The sequence below is a fragment of the Danio aesculapii genome, chromosome 19, assembly GCF_903798145.1.
Source record: "Danio aesculapii chromosome 19, fDanAes4.1, whole genome shotgun sequence".
Classification (NCBI taxonomy): Eukaryota; Metazoa; Chordata; class Actinopteri; order Cypriniformes; family Danionidae; genus Danio; species Danio aesculapii.
Window position 1 is genome coordinate 35,377,417 of NC_079453.1, and position 22,436 is coordinate 35,399,852.

The 22,436-nt window shown below is 36.6% G+C and overlaps 1 protein-coding gene across 1 annotated transcript; it reads right to left on the reverse strand.

Annotated features, from left to right (window-relative positions):
- Positions 1 to 396: 396 nt before the first annotated feature.
- Positions 397 to 18,437, reverse strand: rp9 (RP9 pre-mRNA splicing factor). The gene is made up of 6 exons (XM_056480323.1): positions 18,173 to 18,437; positions 17,985 to 18,015; positions 15,476 to 15,605; positions 13,177 to 13,268; positions 8,131 to 8,192; positions 397 to 691 (listed from the first exon to the last, which is right to left on the reverse strand). Exons 1-6 carry the CDS (start codon positions 18,319 to 18,321, stop codon positions 493 to 495), a joined length of 663 nt encoding a protein of 220 aa, XP_056336298.1. The 5' UTR covers positions 18,322 to 18,437; the 3' UTR covers positions 397 to 492.
- Positions 18,438 to 22,436: the final 3,999 nt, after the last annotated feature.

Consider the following 22,436-nt stretch of genomic DNA (forward strand, 5'->3'; position numbering starts at 1 on the left):
TAGATAGATAGATAGATAGATAGATAGATAGATAGATAGATAGATAGATAGAGGTGTATATTCAAATTATATAGTCAAATCTAAAATAATAATTGTATATCTTTCTGGAAAAAAACAGATGTAAAGACAGTCACTGATTTATTTACGTCACTGTTCACAGCAGCAGATGGCATGTATCATAAGCTCTCGTCGGTTATTTTCACAGTGACACATTCAGCAAAATGTAAGTCAACATACATTCAGAAAGTCTGTTCACTACAGACTTCAGTCCAATAAGCCAAACATATTAACAGTCTGATAAAGACAGGCTATGGGGAATCAGATAAAGACATGTATATATCCTAAGCATTGCATGCGACTGAGGGGATTAAATGCACTCATGCATTATTGAGCAGATGCGAGTTGTCCTGGGGAACGCATGAAGCCTGTTCTGTTCCTCTGATAGGCTGACAGACACTGCAGACTTTATGAGACAGAGTGTTGAGTCCTGCTTCAGTCGGAGTCTGAGTCACTGCCGGCCCTGACCTTCTGCTTCTTCTTTTTCTTCTTGTGTTTCTTCTTTTCTTTCTTCCTCTTCTCCTTCTTCTTCTTCTTCTTCTTCCGGCTGTGATCAGAGGAGGAGGATGAGGATGATGAAGTGGAGTCTGAGTCGGAGGTTGTGTCTTGAAGCAGCTGTTTTAACTGCTGGATCCTATAAAGAGGAAAAATAACGCATACAAATAATGTTGAATTATTTTAATGACAACACACACACACACACACGCGCACACACACACACACACACTTAGATGCAAGCAATAATAAAATACGTATAACATAATATTTTATAATGTTATACCTTCTAATATAATCAGGCTTCCCACTCTTTTATAAACAGTAGATTCAAGGACTTTTTAAAACACCAGTCATTTTGTGCCATAATTTTGTATCAAAATATGAAGTGCCATGAAATACCTTTCTGTACTTAACATTTCACTTACACTAAACCTACATTTACATTAAAAATATCATAGTAATGATAAACAGTCATGTTTAGACAGTGATGTTAATACAATTTGTTGAATTCAATACTGGTAATATTCAAATACGGTCTCTGAAATATTGATCAAATGTGCATTATGTGTCAGTTTTTGTGCAAGATTTAAATTTAGATAGAGGTTTTTGAAAAGCAGATTAGTACAATTGTTAAAATAAAACCATAAATAAAACCAAAAAAAAAAAAAAATTCAGGCAGTTTCAAGAATCTACATTTGTTTAGGTACTTTCCAGGCCTTGAAAACATGTCATCATATATATATATATATATATATATATATATATATATATATATATATATATATATATATATATATATATATATATATATATAAACATGTAAATATATGTTAATTAAAATATGGAATGTTATACTTATAATATTACAAAAACATTAATATATGGCATAAAGCATACAAAAGTGTGTAGCTATTATATTTTTTAAAATGCTAAAATCTCACACTAAGGCCCATTGCAATTCTATTTTTGTACCCTTACCCCTTCCCCTTGACTCTTGAAACAGAGTGTGAAGGTGAAAGGCTTCAAAATTTACCCCTATGAAAAGGGACAGCACTACAAACCTGCACACGTCATCATGATCTCTTGCTTCATATGAGATCAGAGGATTGCGATTGCTGTAGTTATTCCAGTTGTGTTTTTTTTGGTATTTATCTTCAGGAAATCACAGAAGACATCCAGTTGAAGTCAGAATGATTAGCCCCCCCCCCCCCCCCCCCCCCCCTTTGATTATTTTTTTAAATATTTCCCAAATTATGTTTAACATTGAAAGGAAAATTTCACAGTATGTCTGATAATATTGTTGCTTCTGGAGAAAGTCTTATTTTTTTTAGTTTGGCTAGAATAAATGCAATAGAATAAAATAAATTTTATTTTTTTTAAACCATTTTAAAGTCAAAATGATTAGCCCCTTTAAGCTATATATTTTTTTCCATTGTCTACAGAATAAACCATCGTCATACAATAACTTGCCTAATTCCCCTTACCTGCCTAGTTAACCTAATTAACCTAGTTAAGCCTTTAAATGTCACTTTAAGCTGTACAGAAGTGTCTTGGAAAAATATCTAGTCAAATATTATTTACTGTCATCTTGGAAAATATAAATTAAATAATTTATTAGAAATGAGTTATTAAAACTATTATGTTTAGAAATGTGTTGAAAAAAATCTCTCCGTTAAACAGAAATTGGGGAAAAAATAAACAGGGGGGCTAATAATTCTGATTTCAACTGTATATCATGTTATCATAATGATATAATGCAGCAATAAGATTGTAACTGTACTGTGCATTTACACCGTGGTCATATTCATCTATGTAAACACACAAAAACAACATTAATATTATAACACTGTAAAAAGCTCATTCCCAGCCACTAGACTTTTCTGACAGGGTATTCGAGTGTCATTGAGTAATGTTGTTATTAAATGGGATTATAGGTAGCGAAATTTAGTGATTTTTATTTTAGCTGTTTTTTTTTAAAGCATGACTGTAAAGCATGAATGTGTTTTTGAGTATATTAAAACATATGTTTTTTTTGTTGTAAAAATTCGTAATAATGACAAAAAAAAACACTAATTTGTGCATCTCCTGACTTCCGGGTGTAGCTATGGGACACCCCTACCCCTTCATGTGAATGCGCAAAACGAGGGGTAGGGGTAAGGTGAAGGGCTAAGGGGTAGAATTGGGATTGGGCCTAAAGCCTTAAATTAATTAATTACAAAAAAAGATGTAAACATGCTATAAATAAGCTTGCAACAACTATTTTTTTTACGTTTTGTGGGCTAGTGGCATTGAAAGTACAACTTTGAGCAGCTTCACTCATTTCACCAAATGAATCTACTACTGATTTGAGCAACATAAGAGGAAGATAACCTTCCTCTGCCATACTGACCTAAAAGCATTAACAATTCATCAGATCACTGCTGTTCACGGCTTCACATCCTCAACTGTTTTTATTCTCTACATGCTGTGAGCACTGCATTAATACTGAAGTGCATCAGTTTGGACTTTCAGCTTTTTCTAAAAGGGGTCCTAGATTTCAGTGTCACTTTACTTACTTTAGATAGCGTGAATGTTGCTGAATGAGCATAAACAACATCAGCAAAGTTATGATGCTCAACAGATTAATACATAGGGAGATCTTTTATAGAATCTGTATTTAAAGGCAGACAACAAACAGCTGGTGCACAGCAAAGAGCCTCTTCCTGTGTTTGTGACATCACAAACCATAAAATTTACATAAACCCTGCCCCTCAGTGTGCAAAAGTTGTCTTACTGAGGGAGGATCTTCATATTTAGGAGGATGGTGGTACAGAATGAAACTAAAATGTGTGAAAAATAATGAATGAGTGAACAAAAAAAGAAACTGAGATACCATTCTGTAGCAAAAACATTCAAAGCATTGTGTCTGTCTAACATTGTAGTGTTTGCTTTGGATTTTTTGGGGATAATTATTGTGATCTCCCGATTGCAACAGAGAAAAACTGGGAAATCTCTGTAGACTGATGGCATTTCATGCTGTTCAGCTTTATAATCTTAAAATGTGAGCAAAATCACCTGTTTTGTCATCACTTTAGACATTATGCTGGAGAATCATTCAAATACTAGCTCTAAGTGACGTTGGTGAATTGGTAATGGCTTCTGCTATTCTGACATCAGCTGCAGAAGTGTATGAATGGCAGAAAAAAAGTAGTTCCTCCTACGAAACGGTTTTTAGACTCCATGTTCATTCATTCATTCATTTTCTTTTCAGCTTAGTCCAGAATAAACCGCCAACTTATCCAGCACATGTTTTACGCAGCGGATGCCCTTCCAGCTGCAACCCATCTCTGGGAAAGACTCTCCATGTTTGATTTTCTTATTTATGTACACGATTATGCCGTCGAACTATTGTATAAATGCAATATCACATGAGTAGCAGTGCAATATGGCTGTATATAGTCACTCGAGCCAATGCATGCCTCCCACCTGTTCCGATATACAGCCACATCGCACTGCTATACTAGTGACATTGATCTCATATATAGACAGACACACACAGTGCTCAACATATGAGTTCACCCCATTTTGAAAAAAAAAAATATATATATATTTTTTTTATCCCTCAGTCAAGATAGGTAATCTATTTTGAACAAAACAGATTGATTAAACAAATAAAATTATATTTTAGTCACAGAACATCTTTGGAAATAGATGGATAATACACTTAAGTTGATGCAAAATATTGTGAAAAAATTACAAACTACAAGATTTTAATAAAAAGTTTATAAATTTTTGTATCTCTTGAATTTTGCTCTGTTTTTAAATACATTTTCCCTAGCATATAAATTTAGGTGAACTCATTTTAGACCGTTAGCATAAGTTATTTTGTTAGATTAGCTCCAGATTTGACTTCAGTACTTACTAAACTAATGTATATGCACAAAATAATGTATAGCTTCCTATAGAAAATATCAAATTTAAATGAGAGATTTGTGAGTGTTGTTCTCATATATGTTAAAGAGCCCATATTATACATGAAATAGGGTCATATTTAGGTTGTAAGGGTCTCCAACAACAGTCTAATATGCATGCAAGGTCATAAAACACTTTTATGGTCTTATAATCTGCATTTATTTTTACCTAATTATCCCAGCGACTCCCATATGAATCGTTCAGCGATTCATTTGTTCCCAACCCCCTCCTCAGCGCGAAGCTAATCTGCGCTGATTGGACCGATGACAGCCTGCTGCGATTGGTCGACAGTGACAGGCTTCAGCACGAGACAGAGTGAAATGCCCAGCTGGTAATCAACTATATAAAAGTAGTCACAGTGCACACGCTCTTCATAGTGTAAGGCTTTTTTCACACACACACAACCCTCCTCAGAAGAACTGGGGAGATCGACGTGAGTCTCCTAGCCTCTCCCTCTCACACACAACGCTCCTCAGAAGAACTAGGGAAAGCGACGCCTCTCTCTCTCTCTCTCTCTCTCTCTCTCTCTCTCTCTCTCTCTCTCTCTCTCTCTCTCTCACACACACACACACACACACACACACACACACACACACACACACACACACACCGCTCCTCAGAAAAACTAGGGAAAGCGACGCGAGTCTCTCTCTCTCTCACACACACACACCGCTCCTCAGAAGAACTAGGGAAAGCGACGCGAGTCTCCTGTCTCCTAGCCCCTAGGCGTCACAAACTCGACCTGTTCTTTTTCTCTCTCTCTCTCTCTCTACTAAAGAGTAACCGCGTGTACTGTACCAGGTTAACAAGTAACAAAACACAATAAATACATAATTTGCAAGCTAGAGTAAACGAGGCAACAATTTTAATCGCACTTACTTACACTAGTGAATAAACCTCAACCACTGACTCTTCACAATTCACAACTCATCTTTGGGTAGAGACTCAATATTATCCATCTGAGCACAGCGTGACTTCATTCGACCGGCGGCGTCTGTGTGTGTGTGTGTCTAGTGTTTTTTCTGTGTTAGTGGGCGGGGCCGCAGGTTTCAAATCTCCCTGGTTTGCGCGCGTAACTACTGGCGAGGCTTGTGTTTCGTGGCTGCGTCATCGCGAAACACCTAATGACTCGTTATCAAGACGACTCGTTTGAAGCACTATGAGTCGACTCTTTTATAGATGAATCAATAGTTTTAAACACTGTACACTTACAGATTTAAGCCTTAGCTGGATATTTCACTTCACTTAGAGCTATGTTACACACTACATGGAAGGGCATTTTCAAAAACCCATAATATGGGCTCTTTAAGCATTGTATGTAAAAATACATAATAGGTTGCTTTGACTTTGACAACCCCCTGCTGTTGAACGTTGAGATCTGTTTTAATAAACCCCTGCTCCAGAAATACCATGTTCACTGATCATTTTATAGAAATATCAATAGTATTTTTAATAAATCTATATTCACTATGACCAAATCAACAATCAACTCTAGAGCTTGTGAATTTGAATCTAGAACATGTCAAAGTTCACCTAATAAACACAATCACCACTTAGAAAATAGCTGATTGACCACTTTAAATAAATGACTCCTTGTTTTCCAACATCTTGCAGAAAAATTCAGATTGCCAGCCTCGGGGGAATGTTTAGAAACAGTACTGTGGCGTAAAATAGGCAGCTCAGCAATGTGTGCCTATAACAATCTATCAAAACGGCCCACATTTGGGTTTCCATCCCACATTAGGGTTTGTAATTACTCCCATGAAGCAGGAGCTGTTGTCAGCACACAGCAGAGGGATAATCACAGAGGAGGAAAGAGTAACAGAGTTGCGTAATTGTCTGCAACAGGGCTCTTTTGTTGAACTGACACCATTCATCAACACTGGCCTCCGAGAGACCTCAAAACACCAACGATTTCATTAATAAGCACATCCGGCAGAGGCTGTACATTATTAAAAGCTCTTCATCTCTGAACAATACTGCTACTTCAAAAGATTGGGGAAATAAGACATTAATGTTTTTTTATACTCAACAATGATGAGTTAAATTGATCAGAAGTAAAAGTGCTACAAATGATATTTATTCTATCCTTAAAAAGAATTAATCATGATTTTAAGCTAAATATAATTTTATTTCAAATTATAATGATCATGTTGTACTGGAGACTTCAGTATTGATGCTGATATTCAGCTTTTCAAGCAAATTTAAAAACATTAAAATAAAACTATAATTTAAATACATAGATTTTTTTTATATATTCAGGTAGGGGTGGACGTTAAAGAATTAAATTTATTGGGTAATTTAATAGATAACAAATAATACTTGGTACAACTACTGTTTTTACAGTACTGTGACGGTTAGGTTTAGGGGTAGGGACAGACGTTAAATAATACAATTTATTGGGTAATTTAATAGATAACAAATAATATTCAGTACAACTACTGTTTTTACATTACTGTGATGGTTAGGTTTAGGGGTAGGGTAGGGGTAGACGTTAAAAAAAAACAATTTATTGGGTAATTTAATAGATAACATAAATAATACTTGGTACAACTACTGTTTTTACATTACTGTGACGGTTAGGTTTAGGGGTAGGATAGGAGTAGACGTTTTATTTATTGGGTAATTTAATAGTAACAAATAATACTCAGAACAACTACTGTTTTTACATTACTGTGACGGTTGGGTTTAGGGTTAGGGTGGGGGTAGTCATTAAAAAACACAATTTATAGGGTAATATAATAGATAACAAATAATAGTTGGTACAACTACTGTTTTTACAGTACTGTGACGGTTAGGTTTAGGGTTGGGGTGGGGGTAAAGTTAATAAAATACAATCAATGGGAAATTTTATAAATAATTGAAATCATTTTCGTTAACTTCCGGCGCAACCATATCTGATCTAGCAACAGCCCCTATAGAACATCAGGAGTAAATGTGTTGCCTTGGTTACTGCAGTAAACAAAGCAGCGCAACATCGAATGCAAAAATCAGTATACTCAAATTAAAAAATGCTTTTAATTTACTCACTCACAGGTCATCCAACATGTAAGTGATTTTGTTTTTTCTTCAGTAAATCATTAAAGAAGATTTGAGTTGAAACTGTGATCCTCAGGGAGTGATAAAATACAAGTCAATGGTTCCCCTCATTGATACGAAATAAGCATATCAGGGGATGAAAAATTAATTACCGTGTCTGCTGGCGATACATTGGCATTATATGAAGCAGAACAGTTAGTCTGTGCAAGAAACTGAACAACATTTACCACATTATTACCACTAATTCACCATTTTTTATGATTTATGATTATTTAACGATTACAAACATAAACATGTTAACTATGGAAAACCAAATGTATATTTTTTGCACTAAAATGTCTACAGTAAGGGTTACACTTTTTTAGTGTCCTTGATACACTGCAACTGCTCATTTAAATCCCAAAGAAATATTAATAAGCTACATGTACTCACTACATATGGTTAGAAAAAGTTAAATCTCCTGCGTGTTGGATTGGCTGAGTAGAGAGTGAATAAATTAATAGACTTTTTTATTCTTGTGTGAACTATTCTTTCCATTAAAAATGTATGGTGGTACATTCATCAGTCACATAGACCTCAACATACCTGGTCTCTTTTTCATTACGCTTGTTTTCTCGGATGATGTCATACATTGGGTCTTCATGAGCCTAGAGAAACACAAAACTTATATGAACATCCATATAAACTTCAGGTTTAACATACTCAAAAAAATACATGACTCTAAAGAACTTAACATTTAAACTGTCAATATAGCAGTCGTCATTGACGTTTACTTTGTGGCTTAAATGCAGCATCACAATGTTTAAACTAGGCAAGGCAAGTTTATTTATATAGCACATTTCATACACAGTGGCAATTCAAAGTGCTTTACATAAACAGGAATAAAAGAAACAAGTATAAGAGAAATAAAAACAAATAATAGAAATGATAAAAATAAAATAAAATAAAAGCTGATAAAATGTGTTATAAAAGAATTAAAAAGAAGAGAAAAACATAGTAGTTCGATCTGTCGGAAGTAGCACAGTGCTCATTCAGTAAAGGCACAGCTAAACAGATGTGTTTTCAGTCTTGATTTGAACGTGCCTAATGTTGGAGCACATCTGATCATTTCTGGAAGCTGATTCCAGCAGTGAGGGGCGTAGTAGCTGAAAGCCGATTCACCCTGCTTTGACTGAACTCTTAGGATTTCGAATCTATTTGATCCTAAAGATCTGAGTGATCTGTTAGGTTTGTATTCAGTGAGCATATCTATAATGTATTGAGGTCCTAGGCCATTTAGTGATTTATAGACCAGTAATAATACTTTAAAATCTATTCTGAATGTAACTGGGAGCCAGTGTAAAGACCTGAGGACAGATGTGATGTGCTCTGATTTCCTGGTTCTGGTCAGAATTCTGGCCGCAGCGTTCTGGATGAGCTGCAACTGTCTGACTGTCTTTTTGGGAAGGCCAGTGAGGAGGCCATTACAGTAATCCACCCTGCTGCTGATAAAAGCATGAACATGTTTCTCTAAGTCTTCACTGGAAACAAAGCATCTAATTCTTGCAATGTTTTTGAGATGATAGTATGCTGATTTACTAACTGCTTTGATATGACTATTAAAACTCAGATCTGACTCCAGAGTCACACCAAGATTCTTGACCTTATTTTTTGTTGTTTGACCCTTAGAGCCAAGGTACGCATTCACCTTGAGAACCTCATCTCTGTTCCCAAACGCAATCACTTCAGTTTTCTCTTTGTATAACTGAAGAAAGTTTTGGCACATCCAATTGTTAATTTCATCAATGCATTGGCAGAGGGTGTCAATGGGGCTGTAGTCATTAGGCAGTAAGGCTAGGTAGATCTGAGTGTCATCAGCATAGCTGTGGTAGGAGATTTGGTTTTTTCTCATTATTTGGCTCAGAGGGAGCATATAAAGGTTGAACAGGAGTGGTGGTCTTAAACCTTAAACTAAAGGTTTAAGATGTGTTTTATGGAAAGTGTATTGATAAATGCATGAATAGAGTATTTCACAGATCATCTGACCTCAACATGCCAGACTCCCAGAGTGGACCAACTTTATTAAAAACAAATCAGCTTTTATTAGTCCACTCTGATATGACTCGAGGTTTTACTTTTTTTCTTTCCGTGCACTTTTTAAAATTTTGTGATGAGGCTGTTATTGTCAAAAACTACTGCAAACAAAAAAGATGCAAAAAAACAAAACTGCAAAAGCACAGGTATAATTGTACATAATATTAATAACACAAAAAACTGTTTTAATTCTACTGTAAGAGAAAGAACAAAAGAAATGCGAAAAAAACTGTGAGATATGTGAACCTCAAAGATAAACAATTGAGCAAAGAAAATATATAGTAATTGTTAAGATTGTCAAAAAATAAATAATAATTGTTAAGATTGACAAATTAATTGTTTATAGTGGAGTCATAGGGAGTATTGGAGACTTTAAAAATTAACCGACTGTACTCTTGCATTAATAGAAATGTATTTCAACATATCACAAACAAGTTATTATTTAGTGAGTAACATTTTACATACAACATTGTGTACTTTTGTAATGAAAATAGTTCCAAACAAAGCCAGAGCGGAACATTTGAGCCACAATTACGTTAATCAATCCTTTTTCCCTAAATGAATAATCATCTTTGAATGAATCACTTGAATTAATAATTTTTGTGAATGATTTATCTACATTAGTGCCATATTTTCTTTTCAAAACATGTCTGAATCAAACCAAGCAACCACAATAAGAACACGATAAGCAAAATATTGTTTCGTTATCAATAATTTCTGTCAAAAGGCTCAAAACCAAATTCTCATCAAATATTGACCCATTAAACGCTCTCTAGTATCTGACATGCCCACTAAAAGACACTTTTCATTTGCTTTTCATTTTATGCGCTTGATGCCATCTCCTCTTACTGGCAGAGCTGTGGTAAAAAACAAATATTAATGGATGTTTGTTTTGTTCATCTCACAACCTTTAAAAATAAAAATGCACATTTCAAAGCACTTCACAGGACCTTTAAAGTTACTATATATGCTTTAAAGGTGCAGTATGCAAGTTTGACACCCAGTGGTTGAACTAGGTATTGCACTATCAAAACACAGCAAGGGCAGGTTGCCAGATTGAGGACCAACAGGAGTGTGCCTGACTATAGAGCCTAAACACTGATTTAAAGCTGATTTAAATCGTGTTCTGAATAAAAGTAACTGCACGCGATTGAAGGAATATTTTTATATTAAAATGAGTTTTTGTCCAAACCAACACCTGCAATTTATATTTTAGAAACGGTTTCTATTTTTTGCAGTTGAACAACAGAAAACTTGATGGCATGATTCAGTGTTAAAGAGCCCATATTATAGATGAAATAGGGTCATATTTAGGTTGTAAGGGTCTCCAACAACAGTCTAATATGCATGCAAGGTCAAACAACACTTTGATGGTCTTATAATATGCATTTATTTTTACCTAGTTATCCCAGCGACTCCCATATGAATCGTTCAGCGATTCATTTGTTCCCAACCCCCTCCTCAGCGCGAAGCTAATCTGCGCTGATTGGACCAATGACAGGCTGCTGCGATTGGTCGACGACACTGACAGGCTTCAGGGCGAGACAAAGTGAAATGCCCAGCAGATTATCAACAATATAAAAGTAGTCACAGTGCATACACGCTTCATAGTGGATTTTGGCTGCCAGTGGGTGAATGTAAATACAGACGATGGACTAGAAAATACTGACGACTAACTATTTTATCAAGCAAAAAGTCCAAGAACTGGCGAGGATATGTCCTAGCAGTCTACTTGCTCTTTTTACACACGCACACACAGGGCCGGCGCGTCCAGAATAGAGACGGCGCGGCGGCGACACCTCCCTCCCCCTCCGCGTCCTCAGTTACATCCGCGATTACAACCCTAAGATTTCAACCGCGACACCCCCCCCCGGTCCTCATTTTACAAACGGGTCCCTTTGATCACCCTTTGCCTAGAGCTTTACCCTATTCAGAGACACACACACACACACACACATCAACCTCCTAAGAGGAGACACTCACACAAACGACCGTCCTCAGAGGAGCCACACACATACACATTACACACACACACATAGCTGACTATCCATAAACAAAGCGGCACGCGTCGCGTTTTCAACGTAGCTTTACACGCCATATGAGAATATAAAGAGTTAACCTGATACAGCACACGCGGTTACAAGTAACAAAACACAACTAAATGCATAATTTGCAAGCTAGAGTAAACGAGGCAACAATTTTAATCGCACGTACTTACACTGGTGAAATGGGGGAAGAAACTGATTCATGATCCACTGATCCTTGTTCTGACAGTCTTTACCGATCCTTCCTTTAACAAACTGATGAAGTCTTCTTTGTAAGCAGGTAGTTTCCAGAGGCTCTCGATCTGCTCAAGGCTAGGCTATATGCTAAGGTTTCATCTTTGGGTGAACTGTCAATAATCTCCATCTGCACAGCGTGACTTCATTCTACCGGTGTCTGTGTGTGTCTCTGTGTGTGTGTGTGTGACTTTTTTCTGTTAGTGGGCGGGGCCGCAGGTTTCAAATCTCCCGGGCTTGCGCGTGCAACTACTTGTGTTTCGTAGCTGCGTCATCGCGAAACACCTAATAACTCGTTATCAAGACGACTCGTTTGAAGCACTATGAGTCGACTCTTTTATAGATGAATCAATAGTTTTAAACACTGTAAACTTACAGATTTAAGCCTTAGCTGGATATTTCACTTCACTTAGAGCTGTGTGACACACTACATGGAAGGGCATTTTCAAAAAGCCATAATATGGGCTCTTTAAATGATAATGTTAGTTTACATGCCATTTTACATGACATTTATTGTCATACTACTGAAAGCAGCAGCAGATAGTTCACCTCAGATCTTAAAAATAAACCATTTGAAATTGAACTTTAGAACTGTAAAATATTTCAAACCAACATTTATGAGTGATATGTATTAATTAGATTATAAACCTATTTCATCAGTGAGTGCAAATTCTGTGCCTCTGAATGGCTGTATTTAAATTACCGTCATGTTTCGTCTGGTGCAAACAGCCAAATTGCTTATCACTGCAAATCTCATCATGTAGCGTGTTGTTAGGACATGGGGTTGCAATGTACCCTGCTCCCCTAATGTTTACGTCTGTAATATTTATATTATTTGCTAATTAATAACCTCTTGTGGAACTCTGAATATGCGTCTCATTTAGGCATTAAGCATTCTGCTACCGTCCACCGGAGGTCGCATTTTGGTCACGGACACATGCTTTGAGAGCCTTTCTGACTGAATGAAACATGGTTTCCACCAAGGCAACCTCCGGGTGCTGAAATATAATTGTCCGAAGCGGTAGTGGGTGGGTTAAAGGGACCAAAACAAAGACAGCGTTCCGGTACGTAACTCGCATTTTCAAAGCAGAACAACAGACTTCAGCATTGTTTTTCAGATAAACAAGAATGTTCACTAACAATGTTTGTTAAATATCTGCCAACATATTGTGGCATTTTTATGCTGTAGAAGTGTCAGAAACTTACATGCAACACCTTTAAATAAATGACATATAGAAGCAAAAGTGGCCATTAAAAGTGGGTCGTTTGTGTTACTCACCACCCTGAACTGCTCCAGTTTCTGGTTGCCTTTAATGAAGAAAGGACATTCTTTGTCTCCTGTTCTGTGGCCGTACTTCTTACATCTCCAGCCTACACACAGATGAGCATTTAGATTTTCTCCATGACCTTCATCGACATTTTAAAAGGTGAAAAATCACTCGTGGGATATCACAACTCTATTATAAAGCCTCCTTTCTTGCCATCTCTGACAGCGACAGGCAACAGACTGAATGGTTCAAGCCTGCAGTCATTACAGGAGCTCCAATGATACATGTAATGCAGAAATGTTTAATTTTAATATTACGCTGTAAACACAGATTCTGTAAAATGGCAGTTATGAATACTTGCAGTACAATCAACTACCTTCAATTCATTATTGGCACTGAATATCCTATAAAGCGCACAATATTTTTGATTTGAGATGTACTGGGAGGCATGGTTATAATAGTTTTAGATTTTTTATTAGTTTTAGCTTTTATTTAGTTTTGACTGTTATCAAATTCAGTTAGTATTAATTAGTTTTTAGAGGTGAATTTTACTAGTTTTTATATTTTAAAATTGCTTAGTTTTAGTTTAGTTTTTATTAGTTTCATTAGTTTTTTGTTTGTTTGTTTTTGTAAATTAGGATATTTACAATATCATCAGAATAAATACTGTATAATAAAAACCCAACCAAAGATGGACTACATTTTTTTCACTACCAACTACCCATCCTCAAATTCAAATACAGCAGCCCGCAAGACAGCACACTTTAGCAAAATTTACGTACAAGGCTGCTTCTGAGGTTAAATACACAGTTGTGATGGGAAGTTCAGATCTTTAATGCAAACCGGATCTTGTGTGTCAATTTTCCTAAGTTAGGACTCAACATATAAAAATATGTAGTCAGCAATTATAATTTCAGTCAGTTAAAAAAGTTTGTTACAATTACGTTGCAACCCAACTGAAGCATGATTCACTTATTTAAATTCCATTATGAAACAAACTTACGTTTGGCCAGATCCTCTCATTTAAGCTCAGTTCAATCATATCAGGCTGCCATGTACTGTGCTGTTTGTGTTCGTTTACTGAATCACGCATGCATAGTATTATCAAATTTGTTTGTCAAATCTGTTATTTGTGTTTACCGTTCTAATAAATGAATAGCTCAGTTTACATTGGTTTATTTCGAGTCAGAGGGCGGTATTAGGCATGTTAATAAGTAAGTAGTTTCTGGATACTGGCTTAACAATACTAGAGATGCGTATTGTTTCAAATGATTCAGCTCGATTTGGTGGATTAGATAAACTGGTTCACTTATAAGATCCGGTTAAAAAGAACGACTCATTCTAATACAGAAATAAAATAATGAAAATAAATAATAAAATAAAAACCTATTATTTGCCACAAATGTGTTAAATTAAGACTTAAGTATCTTTTTGGGTTGTAATTAATGTTGTCACTGTGCTGCTGTCATGTCTAACCATTGTTTTTGTGGCAACTGGAGGAGGACCTGGCCAATAGCATTAGCAGGATTACAGACTCTGAGGTGCCGTATGGGTCAAACACCGGGCAGCGCGAAGTAAATCGCTTTACTTCTAAAAGGCTCACAGTCTGTATTAAATACATTTACAAAGACGAAAACGAAGGATGTGTTTGCTATAATTTTTGTTAGTTTCAGTCAGTTTTGTATGTAGATAATACAGTTTTAGTTAGTTCTAGTTTTTTAAACACTCTCCTTTTAATTTTTATTTCAGTTAACAAAAATGTTTTTTTCAATTCTAGTTTAAATGTTTTCGTTCGTTTTCGATAACTATTATAACCTTGCTGGGAGGATTTTTACTTTCTGTGCATATATTAATTATATTCAATATAGGTATAGTTCAGCAAGAAATTAATATTCTGTCACCATTTACTCACAGTTCTCGTTTCTTTCAAACTGCTGAACTCAAAAGAACGCATGTTAAAGAATCTCAGAAACCATCAGCCTTTGACTTCCATAGTATTTCTTTTCCTACTATGGATTTCAATGGCTACCGGTTTCCAACATTCTTCTTTAACCAAAATAACTTCTTTTTAAAATCACATGAAGGGTGAATAAATGGTGAGTAAGCTCAATTTTTGTAAGATCTGTCCCTTTAAAATTGTTCTTTTATTATGGTGGAAGAAAAAACAAGGGTAAAATTTGCTTCAGAATCAATTTCAGAGTACCCAGTGAGTACCACTAGGGGGGGTGAAATGTATCAATTATACATGCGAATATCTGAGATAGTGTAAAGGCAGCTTAAGAATGAAGTGAAGGCATATGATCTGCTTACACTGCATGACCTTCACCTCTTTCCCCAGAGGCATCCACAGGCCTTTCGTGGGAGCGTGAGCCAAGAAGCTTCTGGCATCCTCATTACCAGGGTCATCAGGAATACAGTCCTCTGGTTTCTCGGTGTCTTCCTGCAAAAGCAGTCCTGCATGTATTGAAAGATGCTCACTCGAAAATGTATATCTAATGCATTTACAAAAATCTCTTATATGGGTGAGTGATATTTCTGTTGATGTCATTTTTGTTGTTTTAGATGACATTAAGTTAGTTTTTTCTTCTTCTGTAGACAAATTGACTTCCATAAAAAAATAAACAAAAGTCCTACTATGGAAGTCGATGGGTACCAGCAACCAGCATACAGAAAAAAGAAACTTAAAGAGAGTAAATGATGCGGTAATTTTCATTTTTAGGTGAACTCTCACTTTCTCTCTCTGAGCTTTCTCTTTGAAAAATTTTAACCAACAATTGCACCAGTTTTTGCACATTTGTATAGTTTTTAGTTTGTAAATTAATAGCTTTAAACTTTTAAAGCATTTATGAAGTGAGCCTCACACAGGTGAGGGGGCTTGACAATCCACCATTAGAAACACTCTCTTTCTATTTATAAACATGTCCCTGTGTTGAGCTTCTTTCCGAGAGTCATGTTTTTTCTGAATGCTACCTTAATGTACAAGTAGCTCAAACTCGTTTATTTAGAGGCAGAAACAGGTGGATGTGCAACAAATTTAATCATAAAGTAAACACGAAACAAAAGTTTCCATATAGAGCTCGACAGTTATGGGACTCCATATCGGAGACAACAGTTGTTAAACACTCGCTCCAATTGGCTTGCTGCTCTCCCCACTCTCTGCAATGCTACCAAGCCGATCAATAACAGAGCTTGTGTCGTCGCAACTTGTAGTTACATTTTTTGAGAGGTGCGCGACAGCGAGGGGTATATGACCATGCGAAGGCTGCGCCGGACCATGACACAGAAGTATAAATCAGCCTTAACTCTAGCACTTAATTCTCTGAGAACTAAGAGTTCCTTTATATAATTAGCACTTCATGTTTATATTGCCTCCTCTTGTTGAATCGCTGAATGCCTCCTCAATTGTAAAATGCTTTAAACAAAGTGTCTGCTGAATGACTACATGTAAATGTAATCTCTGTGGACACCAGTGTGTCTTTCCTCAATTAATCACTTTTTTAATAAATCATTTGAGAAAATGATTAAATTATTTATTTATAAATGCCATTCATAATCTCTAACATTCACGTGACATTCACTTTGAACAAATTGTTTGATTCAGAATTGTTAAAAATAAGATGATTAAAAATTGTTTGTGCAGAAGCATATTATACAGTGCTAGGCATGGGACGATAACCATTTTAAGGTATATCGCGGTTTGGAAAAGTCAAGGTTTCAAAAAAACACCAAATTTTTCTGTAATACCATTCTTAAGGTGTGTGTAGGATTTTTTTTTTCCTTTTTTTTTTTTTTAGCACAACAGTATATTCAGCAGAAATAATATCCAAAGATGCTGTTTTAAATAGTAAAGAAGTCTGTGTTTTGGAAACTAATAAACACAGCAGAAGTCAATGATTCATTTGAATTATTTAGCCTGACATGTTTACTGCTCGGCAACGCAGTAGGTTGTGCTGTCGCCTCACAGCAAGAAGGTCGCTTCGAGCCTCGGCTGGGTCAGTTGGTGTTTCTGTGTGGAGTTTGCATGTTGTCCCTGTGTTCGCGTGGGTTTCCTTCGGGTGCTCCAGTTTCCCCCACAGTCCAAAGACATGCGGTACAGGTGAATTGGGTAGGCTAAATTGTCCGTAGTGTATGAGTGTGAGTGAGTGTGTATGGATGTTTCCCAGAGATGGGCTGCGGCTCGAAGGGCATCCGCTGTGTAAAAATGTGCTGGATAAGTTGGCAGTTCATTCCGCTGTAGCGACCCCGGATTAATAAAAGGACTAAACCAAAAAGAAAATGAATGAATGAATGTTTACTGCTCCAAAATATTTTAAATCTTTCAAAAAATAAAATATATTGTTTTCAAAGGGGAAAAAGGTTTTTGTTTTTTTTTACCCAGACATTTTAAAAGGATATATTTTAGAGTAGTAATTAATACAGTGAAACCGTGATATTTTTATCCAAGAATCTTATACCATCAGAAACTTATACCGGCCCATGCCTATACATTGAACTAATAGGCATGTTTAAAAAAAACAACAGAAGACTAGAGGACCATATGCACAGTATTACAAAATTTTGATATGATATTGCTGATCTGGCATGCGTAACATTGCGATTTAAGTTTTTTGTTCCTGAATGAATATGTTTTGAATTATCTTGTGTTGCTTAGTTTTCTAAACGAGTCAGACATCTTAAACAAATCATCTGAATGAATGAATAATGAATCACTCATAAACTATATATCGATTTTTAGTAAATATCGCACACCCCAGTGTTGTAAGAGGTTTAAATTATCATTAACTTTAATTAATGACAACACTTGAAGAGATAACCAAACCTTTATAAAACCAGGAGGAGCATTTTCATAGCTGAAAGGGAAAGGGAAAAAATAATCAGAGTTATACAAGAGAAAACAAGTAAAACTTGTGTCATAACAGAACATTTGAGCAGTTTAGATCGTAAAAAGCTCTTTTCATAAGCATTACTGATGATGCCAAACTAATATGGTAAAAGTAAGTTACTCACAAAGTCTCCACATGCTTGAGTTTCTGCACCTCATGGATCAGTTTTTTGGTTTGGTGCTTGTATTTGTCTTCATCTTGTTTTGTCTCCTTGTGTTTCTTTCGTTCACGTTTGTCCTCGCTGTGCTCTCGTCTTCGTTTGCGGTCCGACATTGTACATTTATTGAGGGTTGCTACTTTTGAATGTATAACCACATCTTAGGTTGAAAAACTTAGGATTTTGTATAGTTGTGACTGCAAAGGCACATATGAAAGTCCGTTTGACCACTTCCGGGTGGCGGGGAACGTTGCTAATGTCAAAATAAGAGTCCGCTAAACACTCGCATATAAAATCTAAACATTTAAAAGAACATGAAGATACACTGAGTGTGTATGGATATTTCCCAGTAATGGGTTGCAGCTGGAAGGGTATCCGCTGTGTAAAATAAATGCTGGATAAATAAAACAATGCGACCCCTCACGAATAAAAGGATAAAGCCGAATGGAAATGAAATGAAATAAAGATATATTGTGATGTGACATACAAAAATGTTTCAATAAAAACATTCAGTGTTCAAGAGCTCTTTGACTTCATCGAACATTCTAAAGAGAAAAAGGTTTAACCACGTTTAACATTCATAAATGTAAGTTTACTCGTTAAAATCATTTTGTTGACTGAAATAAGGTTGTACATACACTGTAAACAATTCCGGGTCCCACAAAATTTTTGTGCTGTTCTATCGCAAGACATTTGACTTAATTGTTTTTACAAATGTAAGTGAATAGAACTTAAAACAATGAAGTTGTCCACCCAGAAAACTCAAGAATTGTGTTGATTCAGCTCATTTTAAATAAGTAGTTTGAACAAGTAGCAAAAATCATTTTTTTATTTAGTATAGGCAGTGTTAGAGACTTTTATTTTATTGATTTTTTTACATGATTCTTTTTTTTACATGCATAATTGTAAATGTTCAATATTTTAATTTACAGCAACATTTTACATGTATGTCGTCAATGTTTATTAAGCAAAATATCCTAATTATACGAAGCCAGAAGGAAAGTAAAACTAGAAAAGTAAAGTTTGTCGATGGCTTGAGAAAGCCTCGTCTGAATGTTGAAGTAGCTTTAAAAATTAAATAATTGAAGTAGTTTTGAAGAAGTTTGAAACAGTTGGCATAGACAGAGAACTACATATACGTTAGCACAGGGATGTCAAAGTCAAATATCACAGAGGGCCAAAAAAACAAATTTGCTACAAGCCGAGGGCCGGACTGGTTAAATTTTTATTAAAACATATCGAAATTATTGCATATAACCTATTGAACCAAGATCTAACACAGTGCATATTATTTAATGCTTAAATGAATAAAGCACTATTTTCTTGGCTCCGTCAGTAATTTCAAGAGATAACATTTTAAACAGGCAAATAGCAAAAAAGTAAATGTCCTTCAAAAACAAAATATGTTCCTTAATATCAAGATAAATGCATAAATGAAATTGCATGCATTATAAACGGAAAATGCACTATTGTGCTGCTCTATGATCCTACCAATCACTGCTTTCAAATAATAAAATGAAAAAATAAAATAATAAATCAAATCCGTTGTATTCTTTCTCATGGCTCTTATCTGCAATTTTCCATTCAACTGAAAAATGCATATAAATAAATAAAACAATACAATAAACTACAAAAATCTAAGGCACACATACAAAACAATACTTACTTCAAAGAAAAATCACGTCTTGTAGAATTTTAAATTTTTTTTAATTTTACTGAATTAAAAACTGAAAATGCATTACTGCTCTGTGACGCTCACTTGTCTGAGGCTGAGGCTGAGACTGATACTTGGTGGTGTCTCATCTTTTGTACAAGTTCATCAATGTTCGGGGTCAGGATCTATGCTGAGGAAATCCTCAGGATTGAGTGAAGGTGCTCGTCGGAAAGACGGCTCCTGTGTGATGTTTTGTTTAGGTTCATTAAAGAGAACAGTTGTTCACACAGGTATGTGCTGCCAAACATAAAGAACGTCTGAGCAGCTTGGATGCGCAGCTGGGGCATTGTGTCACTGCGGTCAAGTCAGCCGCGGTTCGGAAAAACACAAGCCAGCCGCGATTTATATTTCGGTGCGCGCGTATTATTATGAATACGGTAATGTCAGCAGCCACACAGAGAGCGCTCCATAGAACACCTATTTCGCCCAGAATAGAAAGATTATAACGAAATATCAGTTTCTCCCTCTTTCCTACCACGTATGCTTTATTAAACAATTTATTAGCTCTTTATTTGACAGTGTTGTTATTCTAAGAAATGGGTTTCTGGGCTATTCTGTAATTTCTTTAAGTTTATCTTTTTGCTGAGGCCCGCTTGCTGCGCTGTAGTGAGTGCGCGGGCTACCGTTGCATTGTGGGGAATGTAGTGTTGGTGCGTGCAAAACACCAGCAGGCGGCTGCGGCCTGCGGGCAAGTTTCAATAGTAATTAAATATCATCCAGGGGGCCATAGATAATTCATTCGCGGGCCGGATGTGGCCCGCGGGCCTTGACTTTGACATATGTGCGTTAGCAGGTTTCTAGTATGGATTGGCATGTTTCTTGCTAGGTGGTTGCTAGGGTGTTCTGAGTGGTTACTAAGGTGTTGCTAGGGTGTTCTGAGCCATTGCTAAGGTGTTGCTAGGGGGTTGCTAGGGTGTTTTGACTGTTAAGGTGTTGCTAGGCAGTTGCTTTGGTGTTCTGAGTGGTTGCTGAGCGGTTTCTAAGGCATTGCTAGGGTGTTCCAGGTAGTTGTTAAGGTGTTGCTAGGTGGTTGTAAGGTATTCTGAGTGGTTGCTAGGTTGACCACTGAGCGGTTGCTAAGGCATTGCTAGACGTTTGCTAGGTTGTTCTGAGTGGTTGCTAAGGCATTGATAGGTGGTTGCTAGGGTGTTCTGAGTGGTTGATAAGCGGTTGCTAAGATTTTGCTAGGTGGTTGCTAGGGTGTTCTGAGTGGTTGCTAAGCGGTTGCTAAGATTTTGCTAGGTGGTTGCTAGGGTGTTCTGAGTGGTTGCTTAGGTGTTGCTAGGATGTTCTGAGTGATTGCTAAGGTGTAGCTAGGCAGTTGCTAAGGCATTGCTAGGTGGTTGCAAAGATGTTACTAGGTGGTTGCTAGGGTGTTCTGAGTGGTTGTTAAGCAGTTGCTAAAATATTGCTGGGTGGTTGCTAGGCAGTTGCTATGGTGTTCTGATTGGTTGCTAAGGTGTTGCTAGGCGATTTCTCAGGCATTGCTAGGTGGTTGCTAAGATGCTGCTAGGTGGTTGCTATGATGTTCTGAGTGGTTGCTAAGGCGTTGCTAGGGTGTTTTAAGCAGTTGCCAAGGTGTTACTAGGCGGTTGTTAAGGTGTTCTGATTGGTTGCTAGGTGGTCGCTAAGGTGTTCTGATTGGTTGCTAGGTGGTTGCTAAGGTGTTCTAGGTCATCGCTAAGGTGTTGCTAGAGTGTGTTGAATGGTTTCTAGGCAGTTGCTAAGGTGTTGCTAGGTTCTTCTGAGTGATTGCTAAGGTGTTGCTATGGTGTTCTGAGTGGTTGCTAAGACATTGCTAGGCGGTTGCTAGGGTGTTCTGAGTGGTTGCTAAGCAGTTGCTAAGGCATTGCTAGGTGGTGGCTAAGCTGGTGCTAGGCGGTTGCTAGTGTGTTCTGATTGGTTGCTAGGTGGTTGCTAAGTGGTTGCTAGGCGGTTGCTAATGTGTTGGTAGGCAGTTGCTAAGGTGTTCTGAGTGGTTGCTAAGCAGTTGCTAACATAAATTACCATGGTTCTAGCATGAATTAGCATGTTTCTAGCATAAATTAGAATGCTATTAGCATGGTTCCAGTATGAATTAGCATGTCGCTAGCATGTTTCCATATTGTTATTATGAATTGGTTTGTTGTTAGTATGTCCAATGTAAAGTCAATGGCAGTTTTTTATAATGGAAGTCTATGGGACAGTTGCTAGGGTGCTGTAAGTGGTTGCTAGGGTGTGGTTAGTAAGTTGAAAGATTGGTAATCTGAGTTAAATGAGTCCAACTTTGAGTCTTTATGACAGTCTGGCGCAAAGTTATGGGGTCATAAAATTTGATCCAATGTTAAGTCAATGGGACTTTGGTGAATTTTCCGGGTCAGTTTTTTGGAAAACCATAAGTGAGATCAGTTGGAAAAGATATATCAACCTGAGTCAGACCAGTTTGGAGGTTTGGTGTTAGTTTGGTGGTTGTAGTATGAACACTCTAGGAGGAGATGCATATAGAAATTAGTCTCAGAATAGACAAGAATAATAAGT